The sequence below is a fragment of the Aspergillus mulundensis genome, assembly GCF_003369625.1.
Source record: "Aspergillus mulundensis strain DSM 5745 chromosome Unknown scaffold_6, whole genome shotgun sequence".
NCBI lineage: Eukaryota > Fungi > Ascomycota > Eurotiomycetes > Eurotiales > Aspergillaceae > Aspergillus > Aspergillus mulundensis.
In genome coordinates this window covers 554605-566846 of record NW_020797894.1, presented here as the reverse complement: position 1 = coordinate 566846, position 12242 = coordinate 554605, and the positions used below count along the sequence as shown (strand labels likewise).

The 12242-nt window shown below is 50.9% G+C and overlaps 4 protein-coding genes across 4 annotated transcripts; 3 read left to right on the top strand and 1 right to left on the bottom strand.

The window, feature by feature from the left end:
• Nucleotides 1-23: 23 nt before the first annotated feature.
• Nucleotides 24-893, top strand: DSM5745_06408 (putative signal sequence-binding GTPase GPN3; the record flags this gene model as incomplete). The annotated part of the gene is made up of 1 exon (XM_026748424.1): nt 24-893. One exon carries the CDS (start codon nt 24-26, stop codon nt 891-893), a length of 870 nt encoding a protein of 289 aa, XP_026602728.1.
• Nucleotides 894-3070: 2177 nt separating this feature from the next.
• On the top strand, nt 3071-6350 carry DSM5745_06407 (uncharacterized protein; the record flags this gene model as incomplete). Its single annotated transcript, XM_026748423.1, has 6 exons — nt 3071-3953; nt 4007-4075; nt 4131-4301; nt 4365-4389; nt 4440-5042; nt 5096-6350. 6 exons carry the CDS (start codon nt 3071-3073, stop codon nt 6348-6350), a joined length of 3006 nt encoding a protein of 1001 aa, XP_026602727.1.
• A 572-nt stretch (nt 6351-6922) lies between these two features.
• Nucleotides 6923-8837, top strand: cbfA (putative CBF/NF-Y family transcription factor; the record flags this gene model as incomplete). Its single annotated transcript, XM_026748422.1, has 4 exons — nt 6923-7306; nt 7642-7965; nt 8048-8181; nt 8255-8837. The coding sequence occupies 4 exons, from the start codon at nt 6923-6925 to the stop codon at nt 8835-8837; spliced, it is 1425 nt and encodes a 474-aa protein (XP_026602726.1).
• Nucleotides 8838-9201: 364 nt separating this feature from the next.
• Nucleotides 9202-11056, bottom strand: DSM5745_06405 (putative SIR2 family histone deacetylase (Hst4); the record flags this gene model as incomplete). The annotated part of the gene is made up of 2 exons (XM_026748421.1): nt 9202-10589; nt 10645-11056. The coding sequence occupies 2 exons, from the start codon at nt 11054-11056 to the stop codon at nt 9202-9204; spliced, it is 1800 nt and encodes a 599-aa protein (XP_026602725.1).
• Between the last annotated feature and the right edge of the window lie 1186 nt (nt 11057-12242).

Here is a 12242-nt window from a genome sequence, read left to right as displayed (position 1 = left end):
CAATCAACACATATATCATCGCTATGTCCAAGTTCGGAGTTCTGGTCATGGGCCCAGCGGGCGCTGGGAAAACCACCTTCTGCAACGCCCTCATCCAGCATTGCCAGACCACGCGCCGGAGCTGTTTCTACGTCAACCTCGACCCCGCCGCCGAGAGCTTCCAGTACGACCCTGACCTCGATATCCGCGAGCTGATCACCCTCGAAGATGTAATGGAGGAGCTAGGGCTCGGCCCGAACGGAGGCTTGATATATTGCTTCGAGTTCCTTTTGCAAAACCTGGATTTCCTCACCGAAGCCCTCGATCCGCTTAGCGAAGAGTATTTGATTATCTTCGACATGCCCGGTCAAATCGAACTTTATACACATGTACCACTTCTCCCGTCGCTCGTGCAATTCCTATCTCGCGCAGGCCCCCTGAATATCAACCTCTGCGCCGCGTATCTCCTCGAAAGCACATTCGTCGTCGACAAGGCCAAGTTTTTCGCGGGGACACTGAGCGCAATGTCCGCCATGTTGATGCTGGAGATGCCGCACGTGAACATCCTCACGAAAATGGATCAGGTGCGCGAGATGGTGTCACGTCGGGAACTGAAACGCTTTACTCGGGTGGATGTGCAACTGTTGCAGGATAATCAGGAGGCAGAGGATGCTGCGAGCTCGGACCCCATGTCGAAGGAATCTTTGATGAGCGGCGGGTCGTTTGAGAGGCTGAACCGCGCCGTCGCTCAACTAATCGATGACTTCAGCATGGTGTCCTTCTTACAGTTAGAGGCTCAGGATGAGGACAGTGTTGCTGCTGTGCTGAGCCATATCGACGACGCCATTCAGTACCACGAGGCGCAAGAGCCGAGGGAGCCTAACGATGCGCAGGAAGTCGATTACGAGGATTGAAGATGTTGACTTGGGAATTTGAGCCGAGATACATTACTGGTTCGGTTATACAGCTATCAGCCATCAGTCTCTGCGCCGGATTCGGCTTTATGCCGTTATTCGACACGCATACAGGCTACGCTCTCGTCCGGGCACAACTAAATACCACGATATTGTCTGCCACAAGAAAGGGCACTTCGGCAATATACTTGGAGTATGAGCACAAGCTGCTGAGCTGCTGAAGCTGCGCTACGGGCTGATTGGAGCGGGCACATTAGATCATTATCTAAGCTTAAAGAGAACTGGAAACTCTCATGAACACATATAATACTCTATCAATGCATAGCTCATCCAGTCATGTCAAGATCCAGCAGGAACAATGTATGCAGGAACCACCAATATCCATGCTTAATATTTCCAACCCGACGCCGTCATAACACAGAATGCAAAATTTTTGTATCGGCCAATCCCAGAATCCGAGAAATTGTAATGATAATCGAGTCCAATGATCACAGTTCATTCCTTCGCCACTGTCCTTGACTAGGCTGGCCGTTTCGCGGTCTCGACTCGAGGCCATGACCATACTGCTCCAGCAGCCCCGAAAGAAAGTTGAAGACGTATCCCAGGTCGTGCACCACCTTTTCCCATCCCACAAGCCAAATGTACCATGCGCCACCAAAGATAAAACCCCATTTAGCCACCCATATTGCTGTCCCTATCCACCACATCACCGCGCGCCGCGTGTAATCGAGGACCTTAAACGAGACGAATAGAACGAGCAGGATAGCAAGAACTGAGGCAAAATCAGGCATCGTAGCAAGAAGGTGCGCAAGCGGTTGCACGACGTAGGGATCTAGGTAGGTCAAGCGCAGCTGGGCGAGATATGGATCAAGGTATGATTCTCTGAGGTGGACGAAGGATGGGTTGAGGTATGTTGCGTGGAGGTTGGCGAAACTGGACGCTAGAGGGGAAGAGGCGATTTGTTGGACTGTTGGGTGGTGTAGCAGCGATTGAATGTATTCTGGGGCACTCGCTTGTTAATGCGGGCAGCTTGACGGAGAGCTAGCTTTTGGAAGCTCACCAGGGAGATTTTCCATTTCGACGTGAGAGAGGATTCAGCGGCTTGACGGTTGTATAAATAGCCCTGAGAGCGTTCTCAGCGAAGTCAAAAGAATAGAAGTGGATATTCGCTGTTGCAGTATCAAGAAAGTATGGGAATCGCGTTGGAATCGAAGTGTAGAAGGGAAGCTTGGAGATGTCTTACAAGGCGGGACAAACTAAACAAACAACAGCCCCACACGTGCGCCTTCCTGTTTAGGCCGTGGTCCTTCGACTTTGTGCTCCTTCATTAAATCGTTATTAAGGCCATTTGAACAACAAAACTTCTGCATTTTGCCAAAAGAATCGTCCAGAACCGCCGGTCTTGTTTTTGGAGATGCTTTGCCGAACCTTCTTTGTTCCGTTGACGCAGCCCCACATTAGCTCTTCCCTATCATAGCCGTTGATCGAACAATGTATATTATTGTAGGATCACGCCGAAAACCAATTGCGGCCGCTATATCCTTTGTCATATAGAGCAAGAAGCGGGAATGGACAAGGTCAAGCACTCAGGTAATGTAACTTACTGCAAGCCGAGACATGAGCTAGAGTTGGTATTGATTGGAGCAGAAAGTATAAGTCCAATCACGACCCTCTCGGCGAAGACAACAACGAAAACTGAGGAGGAAAAAACAACGTCAACATTATTCTGGGACTCCAGCTCCATTCGAAACCCTCCTTTCGAAACAGCCATCGGGTAGTCTCTTTAGTATTGCAATACGAGGACTGCGGCACCGATAGGCTTGTTATTGGACAAAACGCGGGAGCAAAAGCAGTCGACGCTCGACCAGTATGCGCCATTGTCCGTCCTTGTATCAATTAGTTCGTTCCCTAGCCTCACGTGGCTGAACACGAGATGTTCGACGCTTCCCAAGCTGCTTTGTTTCTTATCATTTCGAATGACGGTCATTACGATCATGTCCTTTTTTATTTGCAGTTTGCACATCTTATCAGCGCCCTAGTCGCTCTTCAGTTATTCGTCGCCTTGACAAGTTCTCGCGCTCTCGCCTGGGCACACCTTTCGCCGTGCAACTGCTATCATGGTAGCTAAGCGCCATCAGGACTATGGGGTTGGCTGGGTATGTGCGCTTCCCGTGGAAATGGCAGCTGCCATCGCCATGCTTGATGAGAAACACTCGGACCTGCCATCGAGCCCCGGGGACTATAATACCTACGTTCTAGGCTGCATAGGAGCGCACAACGTGGTTATCGCTTGTCTACCGACTGGGATATATGGCACAGCTTCGGCAGCGGTGGTGGCTGCCAATATGCGTTTGACATACCCTTTTGTTCAGGTCGGATTAATGGTTGGAATCGGAGGTGGAGTGCCTAACTCGCAGTCTGACATTCGGCTTGGGGATGTCGTGGTGAGCAAACCGACTAGAGACTCTGGGGGAGTGGTGCAGTATGATTTTGGCAAAACGGTTGCCGGTGGGAAATTTGAACGGACGGGGTCGCTGAATAAACCCCCGTATGCTGTCTTGACGGCAATGTCCCGATTACAAGCGCAGTATCAACTACACCAAGGCCAAATATCGGAAATCCTTTCCGATATAACCGCCAAGTACCAAGTTGCGGGCACAGAATTTGGATACCCAGGCGAGGACCAAGACCAACTATTCGAGACTGAGTATGATCATCCCCTATCAGAGGAGACATGTGAGCACTGTGATAAACTCGTCGCCCGATCTCCTCGAGACTCACAGACCCCACGCATTCATTATGGCCTGATCGCATCAGGAAATCAGGTCATGAAACATGGCGCTACTCGAGATAGATTGGCTCGTCAATACGATTTTCTATGCTTTGAGATGGAGGCTGCAGGACTTCTCGACCATTTTCCCTGTGCAGTCATTCGAGGGATCTGTGACTACGCTGATTCGCACAAGAACAAGCAGTGGCAGCCCTATGCTGCTCTTACGGCTGCGGCTTACACCAGGGAGCTTCTTACCATCATGCCTGCGGGTGGGTGGCAAACTGCGCGTAAGTTGTCTACCCTGATGCTGTCTTGGCGTATGAATCTCACTTCGGTCTAGAATCGATCAGTCTTCAAAGGGTTGAGTCTATTGAGCCAGAATTCTCCTTGGTTTCGGCCCGGCAAAGTGGTAAGTGTGTCTGAAAGCCATGAAACGGATTGAAATTTTGACTCGGCAAATACAGATAGTGAGAAAGTGATTCGAAAGAATCTTTCGAGCTATGATCACGAAAAAGTTCATCGAAGACTATCGCACAAGCGCCTTACAAACACTACGCAATGGTTTACGAAACACCCTTACTTTCAAGCCTGGTTTATCGAGAGCCAATTTCAGTATTTGTGGTGTACTGGGAAAAGTACGTCTCTGCTTCTCTTGGCACTAAAGGCAGCACGAGTCTCATTATGCTGATTTTCAACAGTTGGCTCGGGGAAGACAATCATAGCGTGAGTCAGTGACTCTGAAGCACTGTACCTGAAGATTAAATCAATTGCAGTACTTCTGTCGTCGACCATGCCCGGAGTGGACCCAAGGAGCTTCAGGCTCCGACGGTATTCTTTTACTGCGAACCTGACAGACCCCAATTTCTCCATGCGTCGTTTATCCTCACTAGTTTTATCAACCAGCTGTATCATTTGCTAGGCGTCTATGGAGTGCCTCGGGGCTTTGATGGAGTCAAGAGAATGATCGAAACCTTCTTTGGTCCTGATCGGACGGAACCTGACTTTGAGGACTTGGCCGATATCTTTCTGAAAATAGCTCAACCCATAGAAGCAGCCATTTACATACTGGATGGGCTTGATTCCCTCACCGAACACGATATAAAACGACTGCTCAAGCTCTTTCGCTCTTTACGAGACCATGGTCGATCATCAGCACGGTTCTTGCTCTTCAGTAGGAGGTATCTCCCTGGCAATGTCGATATAACTACAGCTATGCCAGGAGTGCGTCAAATATCAACGTCTCGCAATGTCGCTCATGATATACGAACTTACATTGACGAAAGTATCGATGAGAAAAGAATGTACAAGAGACTTACGGATAGTGCCGAAGTCCTGTGTGATATCAAAAGCAAACTCCAAGCAGAATCATCCGAGGTGTACGAACTTACCCTGATAGTACTTTCCGAGTGGATGCTAACCTCCAAGGCAGGTTCTTATGGGTTTATCTCCAACTGGAGATACTATGGGAAACTTGTGAGACAGACCAAGAAATACGATCAGCGTTAGGCAACTTGCCACCAGGTCTTGAGGAAACATACCACCGCTGCCTCCAGCGTATAAACTTTGCCGACGTGCGTGTAGTGAAGGTGCTTAAATGGGTCAGTTTTGGGTCACGGCCTCTTCTTGTCGAGGAGCTGAGAGAAGCGACTGCTTTCAGCATTCACGATGAAGAGTGGGACGCTGAGCGAATCCCCAACAAAAACTTCATCGTCGGTTGCTGCGCGAACTTGGTTGTTGAAGACCCAGTAGATACTTCGGTTCGTTTCGCCCATCCGTCTGTGGGTCAATACATTCGAAAACATAGCGATGGGTTTCCTTCATGGCCTAAGACTCCAGAGAAGGGCCAACTCGAATGCGGAGAGTTCTGTGTCTCATACCTTGCTTTCTCTGACTTTTGTCTCCAGCTGGAGAGGCAGAGAATGCAATTGATAACCGCAAAGATTCCAGACCCTAGGTCGATGGCTCGCGAAACCACGCTGCCGTCTAGGGTTGGAATTGGGAAGCTCTTCTCTTGGAGGCTGGGCAAAAAGCAGCTCGAACCTGTCAACCTGCCTCTTATTATCCGCACAAAATCTACTCCTTGCCGCGCACAATACAAATTTCTCGACTACGCTACTGCCAATTGGGCTCTACACACCAAGGATATCGCGCCGACATCGCCGGTTTGGGATAAGTTCAATCAAATCGCGTTGACTTTCAATGACACCTGGGACTTCCACCCGTGGATTAAAGGCGGGCGTTCACTGAGCTCCCAAGTCCATGCCCTTTTTGGATACGCAGTAAGGGAACACCATATGCCTCTACTGAGGATTGCTGTGGAAGCAGGGTCGGAAGTATTCCATGTCAACGACCTACCGCTACTCGGTGAAGGAATACCTGCTCTGCATGTTGCAGCAAAGTTAGGATACGTCTCCGCAGTCCAGACGTTACTAGAAATTTGCCCCGTCAATGGGCTCGACAGTGATGGACGAACGGCTCTACATCACGCAGCAGAAACAGGGAATATCGAAGTCGTACGGCTGCTCGCTAACACTAAAGGGGTCAAAGTCGACATTCGATCCGAAACCTACCATACGCCATTATGGAACGCAGTTCAAGGAGGCCATGTCCGCATAGCGTCCATTCTTCTTGACAAAGGCGCTAATGCAGTAGTGGCACCAATTTTTTCTCCTCACAGCAGTTGAATACGGCAATATCGCCGTTATGGCCGAGCTTCTTTTACAAGATGCCAGTGAGCAAAACTACAGAGAGGTGTTCGCAACTTACTCCAACGAGGGGTTGAGATGAATAAGATGGAAGTAGTGACTGAGCTTTTCAAGTATGTTGATCTCAAGCAACTTGAAGAAAACGGCATGAAAAGCCCATTATCTCTAGCCGCTCAAGGGGGACATGAGGCATTCGCAAAGCTGATGACCAAAAAAAGCGCGAACATGAATGCGCTCGGTTCTTCCTTTGAGTCCCCTATTGCGGGCTGCCCGGAGCGGGCAAGAAGGGGTTGCAGATTTTCTGATCAAGAACGGTGCTGTGGTTGATCGTAATGAGTATAGCATGGCTCCGTTGAACTGGGCGGCCCAGAATGGGGACGAGGTGGTCGCAACACTGCTTGTTCAGAATGGACTTACACCCCCTGTCGAAGTGTCTATGCTATAAGCAATAACATAACTTTTAGTACCTCTCTATACTAGTATTAAGTATATAAAGTGCTATAGACCATGATCGTAACCGCTGCTCTGAAGGGCGCGTATGGGTCGCCAATATGCTGATCGAGAATGGTGTCAATATGAACACAACAAGCTACATGGGCCTACTCCTGGTCGTTTTGGATGGTAAGGCATATGGCTGTGAGGCAGTAGCCAGGCTGATAGCTGAGAACCACGCCCATCTCAATGGGAAGGACAATCTGGGCCAAGGCCCGCTAGCTCTGGCTGCTATGAGCAGAAGATATGGTGTTGAGGCAAACGCCAAGGTGCTGCTTGACTATGGAGCGAAAAATGAATTCAACCAAACTCCGCTGCTGCTGGCATCACTACATGGGCTGTGTGCAGTAGCGAAGGTTTTGGTGACGATGGGCGCTGACCTTGAAGCGGCTCAAAGCACACCCGCCAGCGTTGACTGCAAGAGTGATAATGTACTTTGTAGGGTATGGTGCGTGTGCGGGAAGACATAGTGTGTGTCCATTGTCCGAGGCCCCAACTCCAAAGCAAACTCGCTGTAGTGTAGGACTAGGCTACTACTCCGAGCTAAGACGAACACTCTATCAGGAAGATGATATGAAATCCGTTGTTTAGGTAAATCTTGGACACGGTCGTAAAAGCTCAGTCGAGATTCTGACAGGTGTAAAAGTGGATAACCCGAATATGATACGCGCTCCCTTCAATCTTCTCCAATTTCCATCCATCGCGTCGAGTCGCGTCCATAATATCACCGCCTTGCTTTCTTTCCTCCGGTTCCAGCAAAACACCTAATACCATCTAGCTCATTATTGGCATCGGCATACTAGCAAACGCAAAACTCAAACCCGCAACGGACTCTCAAACTTTGGGCGCCAAGAAAGACAAAGAAACACGACACCCCGCGCAGCCTCCGATAGCTACGAACGACCAACACAACTCGTTTGAGAAGTACTTCCGAATCAAAGCAGGGAGACGAGGAGAGAGAAGAAAAAAGGCCGACAAAATGTCCGCTTCACCACCTCCAGACGCAGACGCCGAATCTCGGCTGTCGGATCCAGCCCAAGCCCAGCCCTTACAAGCAACAGAGCAGCAGCTCAAAGCCCGCGCCGAGGGCGTCTCGATTGAGGTACGCACGCACTCCCACCCAGTCGGATCATCTAAGGAAAGGACAAAAATATGGGAGATGCTAATCACAGCATGAGATACAGGACTACCTCCTCCCGCGCTCCATAACACTCCGCCTCGCAAAATCCGTCCTGCCGCCGAATACATCCGTGCAGAAGGACGCCGTGCTTGCAATCCAGAAGGCCGCGACCGTGTTTGTCTCTTATCTATCGTCGCAGTGCGTGTTGCTCTCCCCCTATCTTATCCCCGAACAAACCAAGTCCGGTAGGCTAACATGTGTATGTTCGCAGCGCCAACGAAGCAACCCTAAAACGCACCGTCTCCCCCGCCGACGTCCTGGCCGCGCTATCGGAGCTGGAATTCGAGGGGTTCCGCCCGCGCCTCGAGAAGGAGCTGGATAAGTATACGGATCTCAAGGCTGCGAAGAGGAAGCCGAGGAAGAGCGGGGATGCTGGGACTACCGGTGAGACGGGCGGTGGGGCGAGTGCTACGGATGGGACCGGCAAGGATGGGGATGCGGAGATGAAGGGGGTGGAGGGTGAGGTTGTGAGGGGCGCGAAGGCGAAGAGGGTTAAGCGGGATGGGGAGGGGGAGGGTGAGATGGAAGATCATGAGGACGATGAGGGTGAGGATGTGGTGGAGGCGGATGAGATTGAGGAGGAGCATGAGGAGGATGGTGATGCTACGGAGGATGAAGAGGAGGAGGAAGACGAAGAGGAAGAGACGAGGGAAGACGAGGACATTGATCGGGTGGAAGATCTAGACCGCGGCGCGCGGGCACGGCGGATGGTCGATCCCGATGCGGCGGGCGACAGTGATAGTGACGATGAAGGGCCAGGGGGCCAATTACGAGGGGATCTAGGGCTGGGATAGAGAGTTGGGGACACTTCAGCCCGTCAACCTGATTTCCAGATGATTCCCATGCGAAAAATAGCCCGATATTGTTTGATGTACATAAGTAACACCACTATCCCTACTATCCCTACTATCCCTACTACCCTAACACTACTACCCTAACACTAACTAATAATGCGCCATTAGATATGCTTCCCACAGTAAAGTAATATATCATCGCCGTCGTTCTTGACAAGCGCCCCTGAACGCCTTCTAACTCCCATCCCGCACAAACAATAGACAAGGCCGATCTTTGAGCCATGAACGCGGGAAACGCCAACGGCATGTCTATCAGTGGTATCTTAAACAATTGGACCGAACAGAGTGAAACGAAGAAAGTCCGCTAATTCAGCAGCCTGGCCATACCCTTGGGAATGCGGTCGGGTGAGATCGTCTCCAGCTCGCCGCGGTGCTTGCCGCTTGGCGTCGACTTGGAGTCGTCCTTGGCCAGACCAGGGAACATCGGTGCATTGGTGCGCGCTGCTCCGGGTGGCAGAGGATGCATTGCCTTGTGCGCGTCTTTTTCGAGCTTGATGGATTTCTCGTCTGGTATAACTTTCTGAGCCTTGGTGACTTTGCTAAATGTGGTGATTTTGGCATTCTTGGCCGGCTCCTTCTTGGACTTCTTCTTAGGCGCAGGCTTTTTAACACCGGCACCCTTGGGCTTAGGTGCCTCATTGGGCTTGAGCGCGTCCTTCTTGCTGGCCTTGAGTATCTCGGTAAGCTTTCGTCCTTTGCTAGCAGGGTTTGAAAGTGTAGTGTTGAAAGTAGTCTCGGCGTCGCCATCGTAGCTGGATGATGGCGTAAGCATCCCAGTCTGAGCTTGCACCTTGGACTTTTTGGGCGTTTTGATAACGACAGAAAGCGGCCCTTGCTCGGTCTTTATCCGCTCGACATCAGCAGAGTTGCACTCGTCAAATACCGGCTTGGAGTTGTCATCCCACCGCTTCAATTGCGCGAGTCGTGCCACTTCCTCACAGTCGCCCTTGACCAGCAGATCAAAGCAGTCTTCAAACTCTTTACCCGAAGGCAATTCGTTGTTGATCCACATGGTGACTCCATTGCGCCGACTCCGAATTACCGAGCACAGGCTCTTCACAAGGCGACGTACCCCGGGAATCTTCAAACTTGTCCCCACCACGATTAGCGCATCCGGTCGCGAGCGTATATCAGCGTTCATGACAGAGGTAATGGCGTCTTCATCCGGGTTGTGTTCGTTGTATAGAACAATGCGTGGCCTCATTTTCCCAATCCCATGGCTGCGTTGACCGGTTTCCAAACGGAGTTGGTTCGTTATTACACACTCCGGACACTCAGGCGGGTCCGGACGGTCGAACATGGCTCGATCAAATGTTCCCATATGCCGACACTTCTGACAAATCATCTTTTCTAAACTTCCGTGCAATTGTATAGTGCGCGGCCATGGCCCCTTGATGTTCAATGGAATCTGAGTAGCCAGAGGATCCATTGACGTTTCGATACCGTCAATGTTCTGGGTATACAACCGAGTCAGGCGATTATCACTTCCTAGTCGGGCGAGCATATGGTGGAAAGCGGTGGGGGAGGTTTTCTCGGCTTCTTCTGATAGCGACCGTACCATCTCCTGGAATGTAGCGGTCAACGTTTCATCCTGGTAGACGGCAGCATCGAACATCAGCTTGCCCGACGCCTTGAGGTTGTGTTTCTTTTGTAAAGTTTTGAAAAGTCCATCTTCAGAGCGAAAGTCGGGAACTGCAATTTTTGGATTAGTTTGAGAATAGAGCGTAGAGTCAGGAAGACCGCGTACTGCCTGCAGAGGTGGAGATGCCAGCTCCCGCAATTACCACAATTTTCTTGTGACCTCGAATAGTGTTGACAAGCAGATCAATTTGGGCCTCTTGATCACCGTAGTCCGAATAACCCGGGCGGGGAGTGAGGTCGAGGTGCTGTGTTCGGCGTTCCTTGGGGCCGGCCACACGGCGCTTCTTTTTGGCGGGCGGCATCTCGTCTTGGCTGCGGCCGCCGCTAGACTCGTCCGGGGACAGTAACGAGAAGCCTTCAGGCTCGATTAGAGACTGCGCATCGCTCAACTCCGAGTCGGAAAGGAAAATGTCATCGATCTCCATAGGGGTTGGAAGGCTAGTTGGAGATGGACATGAGGATGCAGAGGTAGATGTGGTTGTGGGTTTGCGTGCGGGTTTTGTTCTGCGAGGAGCCATAATGACGGCCGGTCGGGATGACGCGAGGGTTTAGGATAAGAGAGAAAGAAAAGGGATAAAAGGAAGAAGATATGAGACAAGGAGTCGCTAAAAGACTACAAACTCCGTTGCAAGGCAATCATGGAGAATCAATCACAAAGACGACATCAATTGAAAGGAGGAGGGGGGTTCCAGGGGTTCAGAGCCGAAGATTCTGCGTCTCGTTGGCGGGAAGAGACAGGACAGATGATGTTGGATAGAGAGGGACAGTTTCAAGAGCGGAAACCCCGTGACTGCGATGGGGCCCGAGTGCGATCTCCAGAGCGCAAAATCGATGGAGCCGAGGACGAGAAGGAGGAATCGGGAAAGGTGGTTGTAGAAGGAGGGCTGGGCTGACTGACCAAAGAACCAGACGTTGGCTCTGACGGTTCTCGCTTGCAGCCGACGTTGTGTTTATTTTGACCCACGGGATTGCTGGATAATCAGACACAAGAGGACGGAGAGGAATGGACTGGAGAGAGACGTGGAGGACGGAGAAGTATGGAGGAATGCCGGACAGACGATGCTGCCCCGATATTGAGTTATGGATTGTGTTATATATACGGAGTATACTCCTGACGTAACCCCCAGGGCCAGGCCAGTGATATATAGACAACTCTGCAAATGAACTGATGCTTGACCTTACCTGCACTCTCTGAACTACTAAGTTGTTTTCGGTCGCAAAGTTGATGGGTGCTGTGATTGGTGCTGCCAGCGATGGGCCTTGCAGCTTCTGGCGGCTGGGGTCACGCTAACCTCTTTGATGCCAATAAACACTGGGACTTTCTAATGTACTCCGTATAGTATATTTCTCCCCAAGTTGGAGAATAACGATGCTATCAATTGCTACGCATACAAAGCGTAGTCCATAGTAGAGTTCCCCCCTAAGCATTCGCCAGCAAATCGTCTGAAAACTCGTCTCGTGGTTGACCCGGTTACCGTAGATAGAGACGCACGTGACGCTTAATCAGCAGCGGGTCTGCGGCTCCACATGGTGCAAGCCTCAGTCGCTCTCTTTATGAAGTTCAGAATGAGAGGCCTTGATCTGCCAAGACAGGCTTGGATCGTGGGGTTTCTGACTGCTGTCCCTGGGGCTAATTGAACTCGCTGTAGTTCAGCTTCGATGCCTCATACCTCCAACCCCACGCTGACTTCCTCCTCCCCCATC